Source organism: Arachis hypogaea, chromosome 16 (assembly GCF_003086295.3).
Source record: "Arachis hypogaea cultivar Tifrunner chromosome 16, arahy.Tifrunner.gnm2.J5K5, whole genome shotgun sequence".
Lineage (NCBI taxonomy): Eukaryota > Viridiplantae > Streptophyta > Magnoliopsida > Fabales > Fabaceae > Arachis > Arachis hypogaea.
In genome coordinates this window covers 14011379-14024357 of record NC_092051.1, presented here as the reverse complement: position 1 = coordinate 14024357, position 12979 = coordinate 14011379, and the positions used below count along the sequence as shown (strand labels likewise).

The 12979-nt window shown below is 37.8% G+C and overlaps 1 protein-coding gene across 1 annotated transcript; it reads right to left on the bottom strand.

The window, feature by feature from the left end:
* Positions 1–9788: 9788 nt before the first annotated feature.
* Positions 9789–12720, bottom strand: LOC112759079 (uncharacterized). Its single transcript, XM_025807908.2, has 3 exons — positions 12217–12720; positions 10713–11904; positions 9789–10412 (listed from the first exon to the last, which is right to left on the bottom strand). Exons 1-3 carry the CDS (start codon positions 12524–12526, stop codon positions 10253–10255), a joined length of 1662 nt encoding a protein of 553 aa, XP_025663693.1. The 5' UTR covers positions 12527–12720; the 3' UTR covers positions 9789–10252.
* Positions 12721–12979: the final 259 nt, after the last annotated feature.

Below are 12979 nucleotides of genomic sequence, written 5' to 3'. Positions count from 1 at the left end.
GTGAAGCTAGTCTGCATATTTCTCTTAAACAATTTATTTAGTTGAGTGTCTGGAAATTTGGATGGTGACTGATGTAAGACATGCACTGATGGTTTCATTGCGCTCTTTTAAGATGAGTTGTGAAATTGACTTTTGTTAATTTTATTTGTAGTGTGGATATTTTTAACCGAATATTTTGAAATATATTTTTAGTATTGCAATTTTTAAATAAGGGTAATGTATATTGTTTGTCCTGAAGTTTGACAAAAGTTTTAAAAATATCTTTAAGTTTTATTTTGTTTTAATTTTGTCCCAAAATTTTTTTATTTGCATCAAATATATTCCAGATGGCTAATTTTTCAAAAAATTTAAGATCAATTCAACAACAATTTTATAAGAACAATCTTCAACACAAACAAATCAAGCATAATTTTCATGCATTATTATTAAATTAGTCTTAACTGTTTTGAAAATTTAGCCGTCGATGATATATTTGATGCAAATCGAAAACTTTTTGGACAAAATTGAAACAAAATAAAATTTAGGGATATTTTAAAAACTTTTGCCAAACTTCAAAGACAAAAAGTATACTTTACCCTTTAAATAACAATTAACACACAACAATATCGTCTATTTGTTTTTTTTTTTCACTTTTTATTTTTGGGCAGTGTTTATACCTGATCCATAATTTAGTCAAGTCTAAAATGATTAGAAGTCTAGTCTACAGAGCAAGATTCCAAATCACACTTTGAGACCTATCCAACCTTATAAAAGTCGGTCCACACGGCACCAACTTGACCTGACTTATTCAAATAAGATGAATCCCAACCAATTCCTACAATCTCCCCTGCGCATCTAAAAAGGAGATTTTAATAACTTCACTAATAAAGGGGAGTAACAAATCCATCCTTAAACCCACCCCTATCTCTACACTTATAAATATCCTTACACCCTTAGGTATTTTTCGAACTCCAATCTACTAAAAATTTGCCATAAACTCACACTAACTTATGCATTGGAGTCCCTTGCAGGTACCACCCCCACCTCCTCATGAGGAACTCGGATGGCTTTATCCCTGCAAGAGAAGATGTCGGACATTGCACCCAAAGGCGTCTGGATCTTGCATCCAGGTCCAAATCACCCTGGTTCTAGGTAAGCCTTGGAACATTGGCGCCATTATCGAGTACTTGAAAATCAAGACCATATGATAGGGGACGACATCCCAGAAGATGGGCACACCACTTCCGATTACGAAACTCTAGAAGAAGAGCAATATAATGATGAGCGAGCATTAGTCATACCCCCTCGAATTGATAAAGGGAAAGGTGTTGCCAGAGACACACATTCGTCAAAATCCGGAAGGACACAGGATAAGCTCAGAAGTTCATCGACCTGAAGGATCCGGCCCAAGAGATCCCACAGAAATTATAGGACTTGTCCACGAACATCAAAGTCGGTTAGAACAACTCGAGTAGGAGCTAGAGCGACAGCGAGAGTTTGAAAGAGCCTTGGAAAGGGAGGTACATTGGTGAAGGAAATTAGAAGAAAAACTCTTAAAGTTGGAATCTGACTTCAAGAGAAGGAGAATCCGAGCTGCCCGAGAAGAAACGCCTCTAGTAGGGGAAGATCTATTCATAGAATAAATCATGCGGGCCAAAGTTTCTTGAAACTTTAAAAGGCCAGACATGGACGTCTATGATGGAAAGACTGACCTAAGACATCATCTGAGTAATTTCAAAAGTCGTATGTATTTGACAGACACGTCAGATGCAACTCGCTGCAAAACTTTCTCGACTACGTTAACCAAGGAGGCAATGAAATGGTTTGACAGTCTACCACTTAAATTGGTCACCTGCTTTGACGATTTGGCAAAAAATTTTCTTACCTAATTTTCATCCAAAAAGATAAGGTTAAACATGTTCCAAGCCTCTTAGGAGTAAAGCAAGAAGTCATAATATCTCTATGGGCCTTAAGAAAAGATTCAATAAGACGTGCTTGGAAATTCAAAACCTGTCCACCGAAACAGTCATCATAGGACTAGTTAATGACCTCAAAGAAGCTCCATTCTCTCAGTCCATATCAAAGAGGCACCCGACCTCTTTGTACGAAGTGCAAGAGCGAGCTGAAAAGTATATCAATATGGAAGAAACTGCCTCAAGACAACACAATCAATATCCAACTCGAGACAAAGAGAAAGAACTAAAGAAAAAAGAAGAATATAGCTTGGACAAAACTCGAAGGCATCACAACTATACCCTATTGTGAGTATCCCTTGTGGATGTCTATAATGAGATATGCTACACAGAAAAGATTCCACCTCCCAAATTGATTAAAAACAAAAAAGATAAAAGTCGGTCAAAATTCTGCGAGTACCATAAAATCTACAGCAATTCCACCAATGATTGCTATGATTTAAAAATTGTGATAAAAAAATTTGTTAGGGAAGATCGGTTGAATAGGTATTTAGCAGAGAGGCTGGACGATTCGAGCAAGCGGAAAAGAGATAAAGAAGACAGGGTTTGGCGAGATCGGCCACCACGAACCTCTGAGAGACACATCCACATGATTGCTAGAAGATTTACGGGGGGATTAACAAAATCATCCTGTAAGAGACATTTGAAAGAGGTATACCAGGTCGGTGAGGAAGCTGAAACGCCCGACCTGCTATCACCTTCCCAAAAGAAGATGCCCAAGGGGTAGCACTTGGACATGGCGACCCTGTCGTAATCACAATGATACTTGCCAATGCAAACCTTTAAAGAACTTTGCTAGATCAAGAAAACTCAGTTGATATCCTGTTCAAAGCAACTTTTAATGAGTTGGACCTAGAGGAAAAGGACTTAAGAGTATACCTAGATACCTTCTTTGGTCCGGGAGATACTCCTATCCGACCTCTAGGGTTTATTTCTCTCTATACCACCTTTGGAAAAAGTACAAAATCAAGGACTTTGAGTAAAGACTACATAGTGGTTAACATAGCACCGGCTTACAATTTCCTTGATAGATCAGATAACACTAAACCAACTTGCAACAGTAGTCTTCACTCCTCACCTTTGTATGAAAATTTTCACTCCTGAGAGAATAGCCACTATGAGGGGAGACCAAAAACCAGCAAGAAGGTGCTACAATGAAAGCCTGAATCTATGAGGGTACACAAAAGAAAAAGAAGTCAATGCCATTGAATTCGGAGTTGTCCAAATTCGGAAAGAATTGAGACCTCAACCTAAAGAAAAGATTGAGGAAGTCCAAATTAGGGACAAAATTGAAAAAATAACCAACTTAGGAGCTAATCTAGCGAGTAGCTAAAACAAGATTTACTAAAGCTCCTGTGAAAAAATTCCAACATCTTTGTCTAAAAAGCTTCTGACATGTCTAGAATCCATCCCGACCTCATGAGCCACAAGCTTGTTGTTAACTCAGGCTCACGATTTATCCAGCAGAAACAACAAAAGCTCAGTCTTAAAAGAGCAAAAGTCGTAGAAGAATAAGTCCAGGAACTATTAGAAGCCGATTTCATAAGGGAGGTAAAATACCCATTATGGCTTGCCAATGTAGTACTCGTGAAGACACAAAATAAAAAATGGAGGATGTGTGTCGACTATACCGACCTCAATAAATCTTGTTCCAAGGATCCTTATGCACTCCCCAGTATTGACGCTCTAGTAGATTCGGCTTGAGGTTACAAGTACTTGTCCTTTATGGATGCATATTCGCGATACAACCAAATTTCGATGTACTAACCGGATTAGGAGAAGACATCTTTCATTCATTACTCCCAGGACAAACTATTGCTATGTGGTAATGCCCTTTAGGTTGAAAAATACTAGAGTCACATATCGACGATTAATGAACAAGGTATTTTCATCTCACTTCGGAAAATTAATGGAAGTCTACGTGGATGATATTCTTGTAAAAACTAAGAAAGAAGCTAGTCTGCTGACCGACCTTAAAGAAGTGTTTAACACGATAAGACATCACGGCATGAGATTAAATTCCACAAAGTGCACTTTTGCAGTGGAAGTCGAAAAGTTTCTAGAATTCGTGCTCACCCAAAGAGGCATTGAAGCCAACCTAGATAAATGTAGGGCAATCGTGGAAATGAAAAGCCCGACCTGTCTGAAGAAAGTTTAATAGCTAAACGGCAGACTGACAGTCCTATCTAAATTCTTAGCAGGGTCGACTTTGAAATTTCTACATTTATTCTTAATTCTCAAAAAAGGGATATCAATTCTACTGAACTCAAGAATGTGAGCAAACTTCTTAAGACTTCAAAAATTTTTTGACTCAGTCACCTATTCTCACCAACCTGAAGAAGAAGAAGAAGAAGAAGAGTTGTACATAGCTGTAGCAGACAGGGTCATAGCCTGTGCCCTCATTTGAGAAGATAAGGACGGGCAGCGTTGTATACTTCACGAGTAAGGCATTACATGGGGTAGAATTAAACTATCAAAAAATAGAAAAATTTGCCTATGTCCTAGTCTTAGCTTCCAGAAGACTCGACCTTACTTCCAAGTCGATATCATTAGAGTCTGAACTAACCAACCCATGAAACATATCCTCCAAAAGACAAATATTGCAGGACAGATGTTACAATGAGCTGTAGAATTATTCGAGTTCGACATGAAGCTCATAGAACCATCAAATCTCAATATCTGGCCAACTTCTTAGCTGAATACATAGGAGAACAACAAGAAAGCCCTACAGGTTGGCATTTATATGTAGATAAATCATCAAATAAAGCTGGTAGTGAAGCAAGAATCATTCTTGAGAATGAGGAATGAACTCGGGTAGAACTCTCATTAAAATTCGAGTTTCCAGCCTCCAACAACTAAGGTGAATATGAAGCCATGCTTGCTGCCTTAAGGCTAGCCAAAGAAGCCGAAGCCTCAAAAGTTACAGTGTTTAATGACTCCCAAATGACAACCTCTCATTTAAATGGGGATTACCAAACCAAAGATCCTACCATGAAGAGGTATTTAGAGAAAACACTAGAACAACTGACACAATTTCAAGAAACAGAGGTCATGCATATAACTTAGGAGCTCAATTGCCGAACTAATGTCCTCTTCAAATTGGCTAGCACAAAGCCAGGGGGCAACAACAAAAGCCTAATTCAAGAAACTCTTCACACACCATCAGTGGCCAAAAAAGTTGGCAAGTCGGACACTCTAACAATTTCCAATCTAAACTTGGGTTGGATGACTCCTATTATCAAATATCTCAAATTCGATATTATCTCTAAAGAAGAAAGGGAAGCAGGGAGACTCATAAGGAAAACACAGAATTATACTCTAGTTCACAATATTCTCTATAGAAGAGGAGTATGTACACCCCTACTGAAATGCGTTCTGACCTCCAAAACTGAAGAGGTCCAAGAAGAAATCTATAGTGACATATGTGGAAATCATCTAGGAGCAAGGTCACTAGCTAAAAAGGTATTATGAGCTGGTTTCTAGTGGCTAACCTTGCAAAGGGGAGCGACCGACTTCGTCAAGAAGTGCCCACCCTGTCAAATGCATACCAATTTTCATGTGGCAGCACCAAAAGAGCTCATCAGCGTCACTTCACCATGACTTTTACAAAATGGGGTTTTGACTTGCTTGGGTCATTTTCTCTAGTGCCGAGACAAGTGAAATACCTCATAGTAAGGGGATAAATGCTACAATAAAAATTCCAGCTTAAGCAACTCTGAAAGCAAAAAAGTCAACACGTTAGAGTTTGGATCGATACCACAGATGTAACACCCTAATTAGCCTAGGCTTTACCTTGCGTCGTAAAGCAAAGGTTAATCAGAGATTACGATAGTTCTAAGCTCATACATAATGTATATATAGAAATAATAATATAATCTAGAAGCCCAATGAAGGATATAGCTCAAAAACAGGATTTCAAAAGCACAAAACGTACTAACGAAGCTAATATCTTAAGGTACAAGAAACAGATAAGATGTAATAAGAGATAGGTATATAATATCATAAGAAACTAGCCACGACTCGCAGAGTTTGAGCTGGCTTGCCATATACAAATATACAGAATCAGACAGTAAAAACAGCTTATACAAATTTTGTTCTCTCAAATACAAGCCTCTAGGCAAAACAAAATACAAAAGGAGATATATATAAACAAAATAAGCCAAAAAGACTCCAAAAGAATCCAAGATCATCCACTTCTGTCACCATCCAAAGCAACTCACCGAGGTGGGTTGCGACCTGCATCTGAAAAATACAACAGAAATATGGTATGAGAACTGGAGGTTCTCAGTATGGTAACAGTGCCCAGTATGGTTGTGCGTCCCCACAAGGCTGTGCGTGCGCACATATCAGAAATCATAAAATTCTGCAACTTTGCAGAATTTCATATTTTTAACACCAACTTTGAATGATCATAACTTCTTTTACAAAATTCTAAAGTTCACAAACTTTATATCGATTTAAAGGATTTTCAAAGATCTTTAATTCTAGACAAGTTTCATCAAATTTTGAAAACCGAGGAAAAAGTTATGATTAGGCAAAGTTCACCAAAAATTCTTTTTTATCCAACTTTTACATGTACCAATTTTACCAAATTCACAAACCACATCCAACTAGATCAATACCAAACTTCCATTTCCAGCACAATCTACCCTTTTAAATCATATTGCACCATTCTTAATCATCAAACACTAAATATATGACACTAAGCTCAATTGTTCCACCCACACATTTACCAACCATCAATTTATTCCTATCAATTCTCATCATCAATTTCATTCATACTTATATCAATATCCAACCACATACAATCATTCAAGTCATCAAACATCATAACTCAACATCGTCATTTCCCAACAGAACATCATCAATTTAGCATACAACTTCAACCAACTATCATCAACAACCATACAAATCCAACCTATCTTATAGGTCACTAGCCTAAGTGTCCATGAATATTATATACTACATAGAGGAAACCGAAACCATACCTTGGCCGATTTCCTTATACACCAAAACCCTAAATGAGCACCAAATGAGCTTTCAACCACAATCTAGGCCACCAAGAATCTCCGACAAGCACCAACAAGCTCCAAAATCCAAGCTAACACCACATATATCACATAAATCAAAATCTAATACCCAAAATTAGTCATTTTACTAGGGTTCTTGAGAACCTACCTCATTTACTGAAAATTGGGCTAGAACCCAATATTTCCTCACCAAGGAGTAGCACCTAAACAACCAAAATACAAGGTTTCCTCAAGATCATCACTCATCAAACTCGAAATCTTAGGGCAGCATAAGGGAAGAGGAATTTCGAGAAACTTACCAAAAGGTTTAGATAGAATTGACGGGCTCGGCAAAAGCTTCGCGTAGCCGCTGACGACACGCGAATCGGAGCACCGTAGCTCAAGATATCATGGATTGAAGTAAAGAGTGAATAGTGTTCTATCTCTTCTCCTCTCCCTCTTCTCTTTTTTGCTGTATGTGTTGTGTTTTGTGAGTGAAAAGGGGTTCACTTAAGTGCTTATATATGTTGGGCTTGGGCCCATCTAATGTTTTTCTAAGGTTTTTGACGGTTTTCACTTTTTTTCGTGTGGTACCGACAGTTGAAAATCACCTTTAAATCCTCAAATTCTCACTCTAACTTTTTGGAATCTAATTTGGGAATTAATCACTTAATTAACCGGTTGATTAGTTGCGGTTCTTACAATAGATACATTGGACAACCCCCTAATCCATAGATGGGGAATCATCTTGTCTACCTGCCCACGACATTGAATCAATAATCCCAATGAGGACAAATGAAGAAAGTTCAAGGATCAAACTCTATAATTTGGTTGAAAACCTCCAAGCTTACAGAGAAAAAATCAACCTCTTTCTTGAGGTACGACCTCAAGAAGGAGCTTATAAAAATGGCTATGAAATACACTAAGAATGTCATACAAAGAAGTTTCTCCACTAGCGACCTCGTCTTGATCCAAAATGATATAAAGCCAAAATCGGGCAATGAACATCTGGTAACAAAATAGAAAGACCCCAAAAAAGTCACTTAAGACTTGGGAAAGAACTAATACAAAAATTTCGAATTGCTCGAAAATGATCTACCTAGATCGCGCCATGTCTACAACTGCAGAGATACTACAGCTAGAAAACAAACCTTACTCCTGATGCACACCTTTTCCGACTTAAAGCGACGAGATCCGAGTTCAAGGACGGATTGTATAACAAATCGAAGTGAAATCGAAATCATAAAAACAATCTTATAACCCGCAAACTCGTACAACAAGCGAAGTTAGGAGAAAGTCGAAAATGACAAGTCAGATGCATGCAAGAAGCATGCAAGTTAAAGCATGTCATCAAAGATGATAAAGCCCTAAAGAAAGGATTGCAAACGTTTTGAACAAAATCGAAACGTAAGAACAATCCTCCAACCAAATGACTCGTACAGAAAAGAGTTAGAAAGAAATAGAAGGACGGTAAAAGCGTTTTGAACTTTGAAACGTAAAAACTATCCTCCAATTAAAACAGCTCAGAAAAAACGAGCTGGATCATACACAAGGATGGCAACCTTATAAAAACTAGAAAGGGGAGGGAATAAGCATATAATCCCTTCACCTAAGGCGCCAATTTATGCTCAGCAAAGCGCGAAAATTACAAGCTAATCTTTTAAATGGTCGCTCGGATAAAGCGACGAGGTTCAAATTGGTGTCTAATGGTTATAATATGGCTTGATGATTTAAAACATCTCAATGTTATGAGTTGAACGAAATCGAGTAAAAAATAACCATATATTCTAAGCGATTTGTATTAAAAACAAGTCGTATAAAATTTTATCACTCTAGAAACAACTCGAATCGAATGATTTGAACAAATCATTGAAAGGTTTCATTTGATAATCCGATCCGCTTGATTGCTCAAATCCGACTTCATAAAACTCGACCTCGAGTAGAGGCACAATTGATAAAGCGACTAAGTCTGATGGTTATAAAGATGATCTGATGCTTTAAAAGGACTTAAAGTAAGCAAGTTGTGAAGTCCTAAAAATAGCTCATATTTAAACGAGTTATATGAAAAAAAGATTAAGTAGCCACATTTCAATTAAACGATTTGAAATGAAACATATCACACTTTAGACAGGCCCAAAATGATTAGAAGTTTAGTCTACAGAGCAAAAGTACAAATCACACTCTGGGATCTACCCGACCTCATAAAGGTCGGTCTACGCGGCGCCAACTTGACCCAACTTATTCAAATAAGATGAATCTCAACCAACTCCTACTCATCTAGAAAGGAGATCTTAATACCCGTCTTAACAAAAGGAAGTAACTAATCCATCATCAAAAGTAAAACTACTCTAATGGTGGTTATTGACCCCTACCTCTATACCTATAAATATTCTCAAATATTTTTCAAACTCCAATCTACTAAAAACCTGCTTAAAACCCATGCTAACTTAAACATAAAAATTCCTTACAGGTACCACATCCACCTCCTCACAAGGAACTTGAACGACTTCATCCCTGCAAGAGAAGACGTCGGACACTACACCCAAAGGCATCTGAATCTCGCATCCAAACCCAAATCACTCTGGTTTTAGATAAGCTTCGGAACAAGTATCTATGTTGCTTTTGTACTTTTCATATCATCACACCTATTAATAGAAGATTTTTTGCATATGACTAGTTAAAAGAGTAAAATAATTTCAAAAGCCTTAATTAATTCTAGGAAAATTTTCTGTTCTATATATACATACAAAGACGTGTTTTAAAAATGTAGTGAACAATGGTGATGAGAGAAGCAACTTGAAAAAAAATTTGAATGTGAAAGCGACGATTTGAGATGGGCCTAGCACTTAATCGTCTAAACTACAATTTTCTATAACCATTTGAGACTACCAACATAGTTTGGTATATAGAGGAAAATATCATCTTTTCATCCCACTAACTTTCTATTTTTCATAAAAAAAAAAAAGAAAAAAAGAAAAAAAAGGGAACATCTTCCTAACCTCAGATATTTGGTTCAACTCCGATGCTACACAATTGGGTTAACCTAATAAAAGCAAAATTTGATCAACGGCATATTTATATTCATAATATGTATGCCGTCCCTGCGTCTTCGGTTTTCCACAGATTTTCAAAGAAACCTCATATTGATCATTTGATCTATCCAACCTTCTTTCCTTCCATTAACTATATGCCTGTATGTATCTCTGTGTGTATGTGTATGCAAGCATTGACGTTAAGCAGATTTTGATCTGGTTTAACACCAGAACCAGGAGAACTACTCTCTACATCATCTCAACTCTGCTCAAGTGTAATAGTAATCGGCTGCCACTCCCCGGAATGGTTATGTATAATCCACTTCTTGACCGAGATTATCATCTCCAGAATCTTAAGTACATCACCTAAAACCTCCTTTTCCATGCATGATCTCCTAAGAATAAGCGATGCTTCATATCTAACAAAAACGAAAATAGTATAAATATATTAGTGATAAAGCTTTCTCCAAGAAGGTAAAAAAACAAAGTGCACAACTAGGGCATATCATTTTATGTAAAATAGTGGAGAATTATGGGACAAAAAATAAATCCGCTTGGTTTCCCACTTGGTACAACTCAAAGTCATGATTCTCTTTGGTTTGCGCTATATTCATCACCGTAGGAATTGGGTTCAAGCTTTCCCCAGCCCCTTCTCATCAATGGACTCCTGATGTATACGAAGGAGTGCGGTAAGGTCAAGAAAATTTACAAATATCTACCTGCAACGGGATGCCAAAATTGACGATTTTCCAGTTGGTGAAGAAAGGAATTGCTGTATTCTAGCCCATGTTGCGTCTGAGAAATCATTAGGATAACCACCTATAGGGTTCACACACTTCCAGAGTTTCCCATTTTTGTTAACATAAAAATTCAATGAACCTATGCTTTGTTTTACTACCATTCCGTGCTCTATTGCACAATCTAAAGCCTTCCTGACATCCATTGTCTGATATCTCACATCTCCATATCGAATGCAATCAGAAATATTTCCGTGAGTAGGCATAACCTTTTCAGCCTTCAGGGTGTCTAAAGTTAACAGAATGCAGCCTATAAGATGTTGGTCGTACTCAGAAGGTGGTCGTAGAAATTTAGCTCCCCAGGTATCGCTAGAACTGGTATTAGGGATGAAGCTGGACAAAGAAGTTTTAGACTGTTCACAATTACGAGAAGACCCCTTGTCCACATTCTCATAACACGATGCTTGGCTGGCATGTGGATTATGCTCTGTTGATGTAGTTAAGCTGACAACATTAGGCGACTGACTAGTACTTATTCTATAATCTTGTCTAGATTCCTGATGATCATGGAGGTTGTTTTGCCTCAAAAAGCTATTCTGTGAATCATGAGGAATTCCACCACTAGAGTTACTACCACTGCTTTTTGAGTGGTCTTGGTGGCTTGGAAGACTAAGTGCAGAACTAATAGTTGCGATGTTGGGCTTATTACAAAAGAATTCATGGGGAGCCCTGGGAAACAACTTTGCCTGTGGAAGTTCCGGATTAGAGCAATGATTGTTCTTAGTCTTACTCTCCGGAAATTGGCTTGCATCGCAGTTGGTGTATTTTTCTTTGAATCTTGGTTGAGACGGTTCAGAAACACGGTTTTGAACCCTTTCAGAACTAAAGCTTTGGGTATTACTTGCAATGTTTGACGAGCTGCCACTGGATAGTGGTGGCCCACCGGCAGAAAGGCTAGTCCAGAGCCACACACTCCTAGCAGCAGCAGTGAGGGACGCCGAAGCTTTTAGTGGTTGAGCGAGAAGAATGTTGTACCTTCTCATGCGCAGCTGATGCAGGGCATTCGAGAAGTCCCTATCTCCGGAAATAAGCAAATAATTCGCAGGAGCAGGGTTGTCCACCGCCCAGAATAACATATCAACTAAAATCTTCTTGTCACTTGCATCTTTCACACCTAGAATGAAACCAAACCAATCCAAACCTCTCACACAATCCAAAACAGAATCAAAAACCACACACCATGCACCCTTAATCACACTAAACATTAACAAGTCACATTCCATGCTCAAGAAGTATATAATTTAATACACAACATCAGCATTACTCCAAATACCTCTTCAACAGAGAATATAAACAAATCTTTCAGTTTGAAATATTTTCTATATCGCGTATGACACGTTGAAGATATAACAAGAAAAAGATTACATATATCTGTATCAAGAAAATGGAGGCTAGGGTTTAACGAAGTGGTAGAAATGAGGCGTACCTGCGGGGACGTGGTTGAGGGAGATGCCGGTGCTGGAGAGCGCGTGCTGCACGGACGATGGAATGCGGTTGGTGTCGCCGTACGCTGAGATGGAGACGGGGCCGCAGTAGTTCATGCGAACCAGTGCGGAACTGATGTTCTTTGCGATCGAATGCGCGTCGCAGCCACGAGACACAGGGCAGTTCTCTATGTCCCACCACACTGATACCTTGGCCGACGAATACTGCATTTCAGCCTCCTTGAGCGACCGAGCCAGCACGGTGCCTTTGGAGGTGGTGGCCTCAGCAGTCATTGGCGCGGTTCCTTGCATTTCTGAGGGATTAACCGCTTAATAGAGCTGTCATTTTACTAACGTTGACGGTAAGAATTTAAATTTGTACCGAATTCCACACCGTTAGTTATTGGTTTTTCTTGGGTTTTTTTTTTTTTTAAACACCATTGGTTATTGTTTGAACTTTGAAGTTGACTCTTTTACCTATTAAAAATTAATTTTAAAATAAAAAAGTTAAAGAATTACTTTTACTAATATTGACTAATGTGACAATATTGGTAAAAACAATTTTTGTATATTCAATGCTTGAAAAATAATTACAAAATGATTTATTTAGATTATAAAGCTAAAAAAAATATACTTTTAATATATTAAAATTAAACTCATTAAATGTTTAAATAGGTAATATTAAAAAATAATTTTAATATGAGAAATGTTAGAAATTAACATTTTTAGTAGAAAAAACATTAGCCATTATTAACCCAAACGCAA

Excerpts from the sequence above, each read along its gene's own strand:
- LOC112759079 (XM_025807908.2), bottom strand. The coding sequence starts at position 12,526 with ATGCAAGGAACCGCGCCAATGACTGCTGAGGCCACCACCTCCAAAGGC. Across the intron at positions 11,905-12,216 it reads CCTCAACCACGTCCCCGCAG|GTGTGAAAGATGCAAGTGAC; the intron begins GTACGCCTCATT and ends GTTTCATTCTAG. Across the intron at positions 10,413-10,712 it reads ATTTTGGCATCCCGTTGCAG|ATATGAAGCATCGCTTATTC; the intron begins GTAGATATTTGT and ends CGTTTTTGTTAG.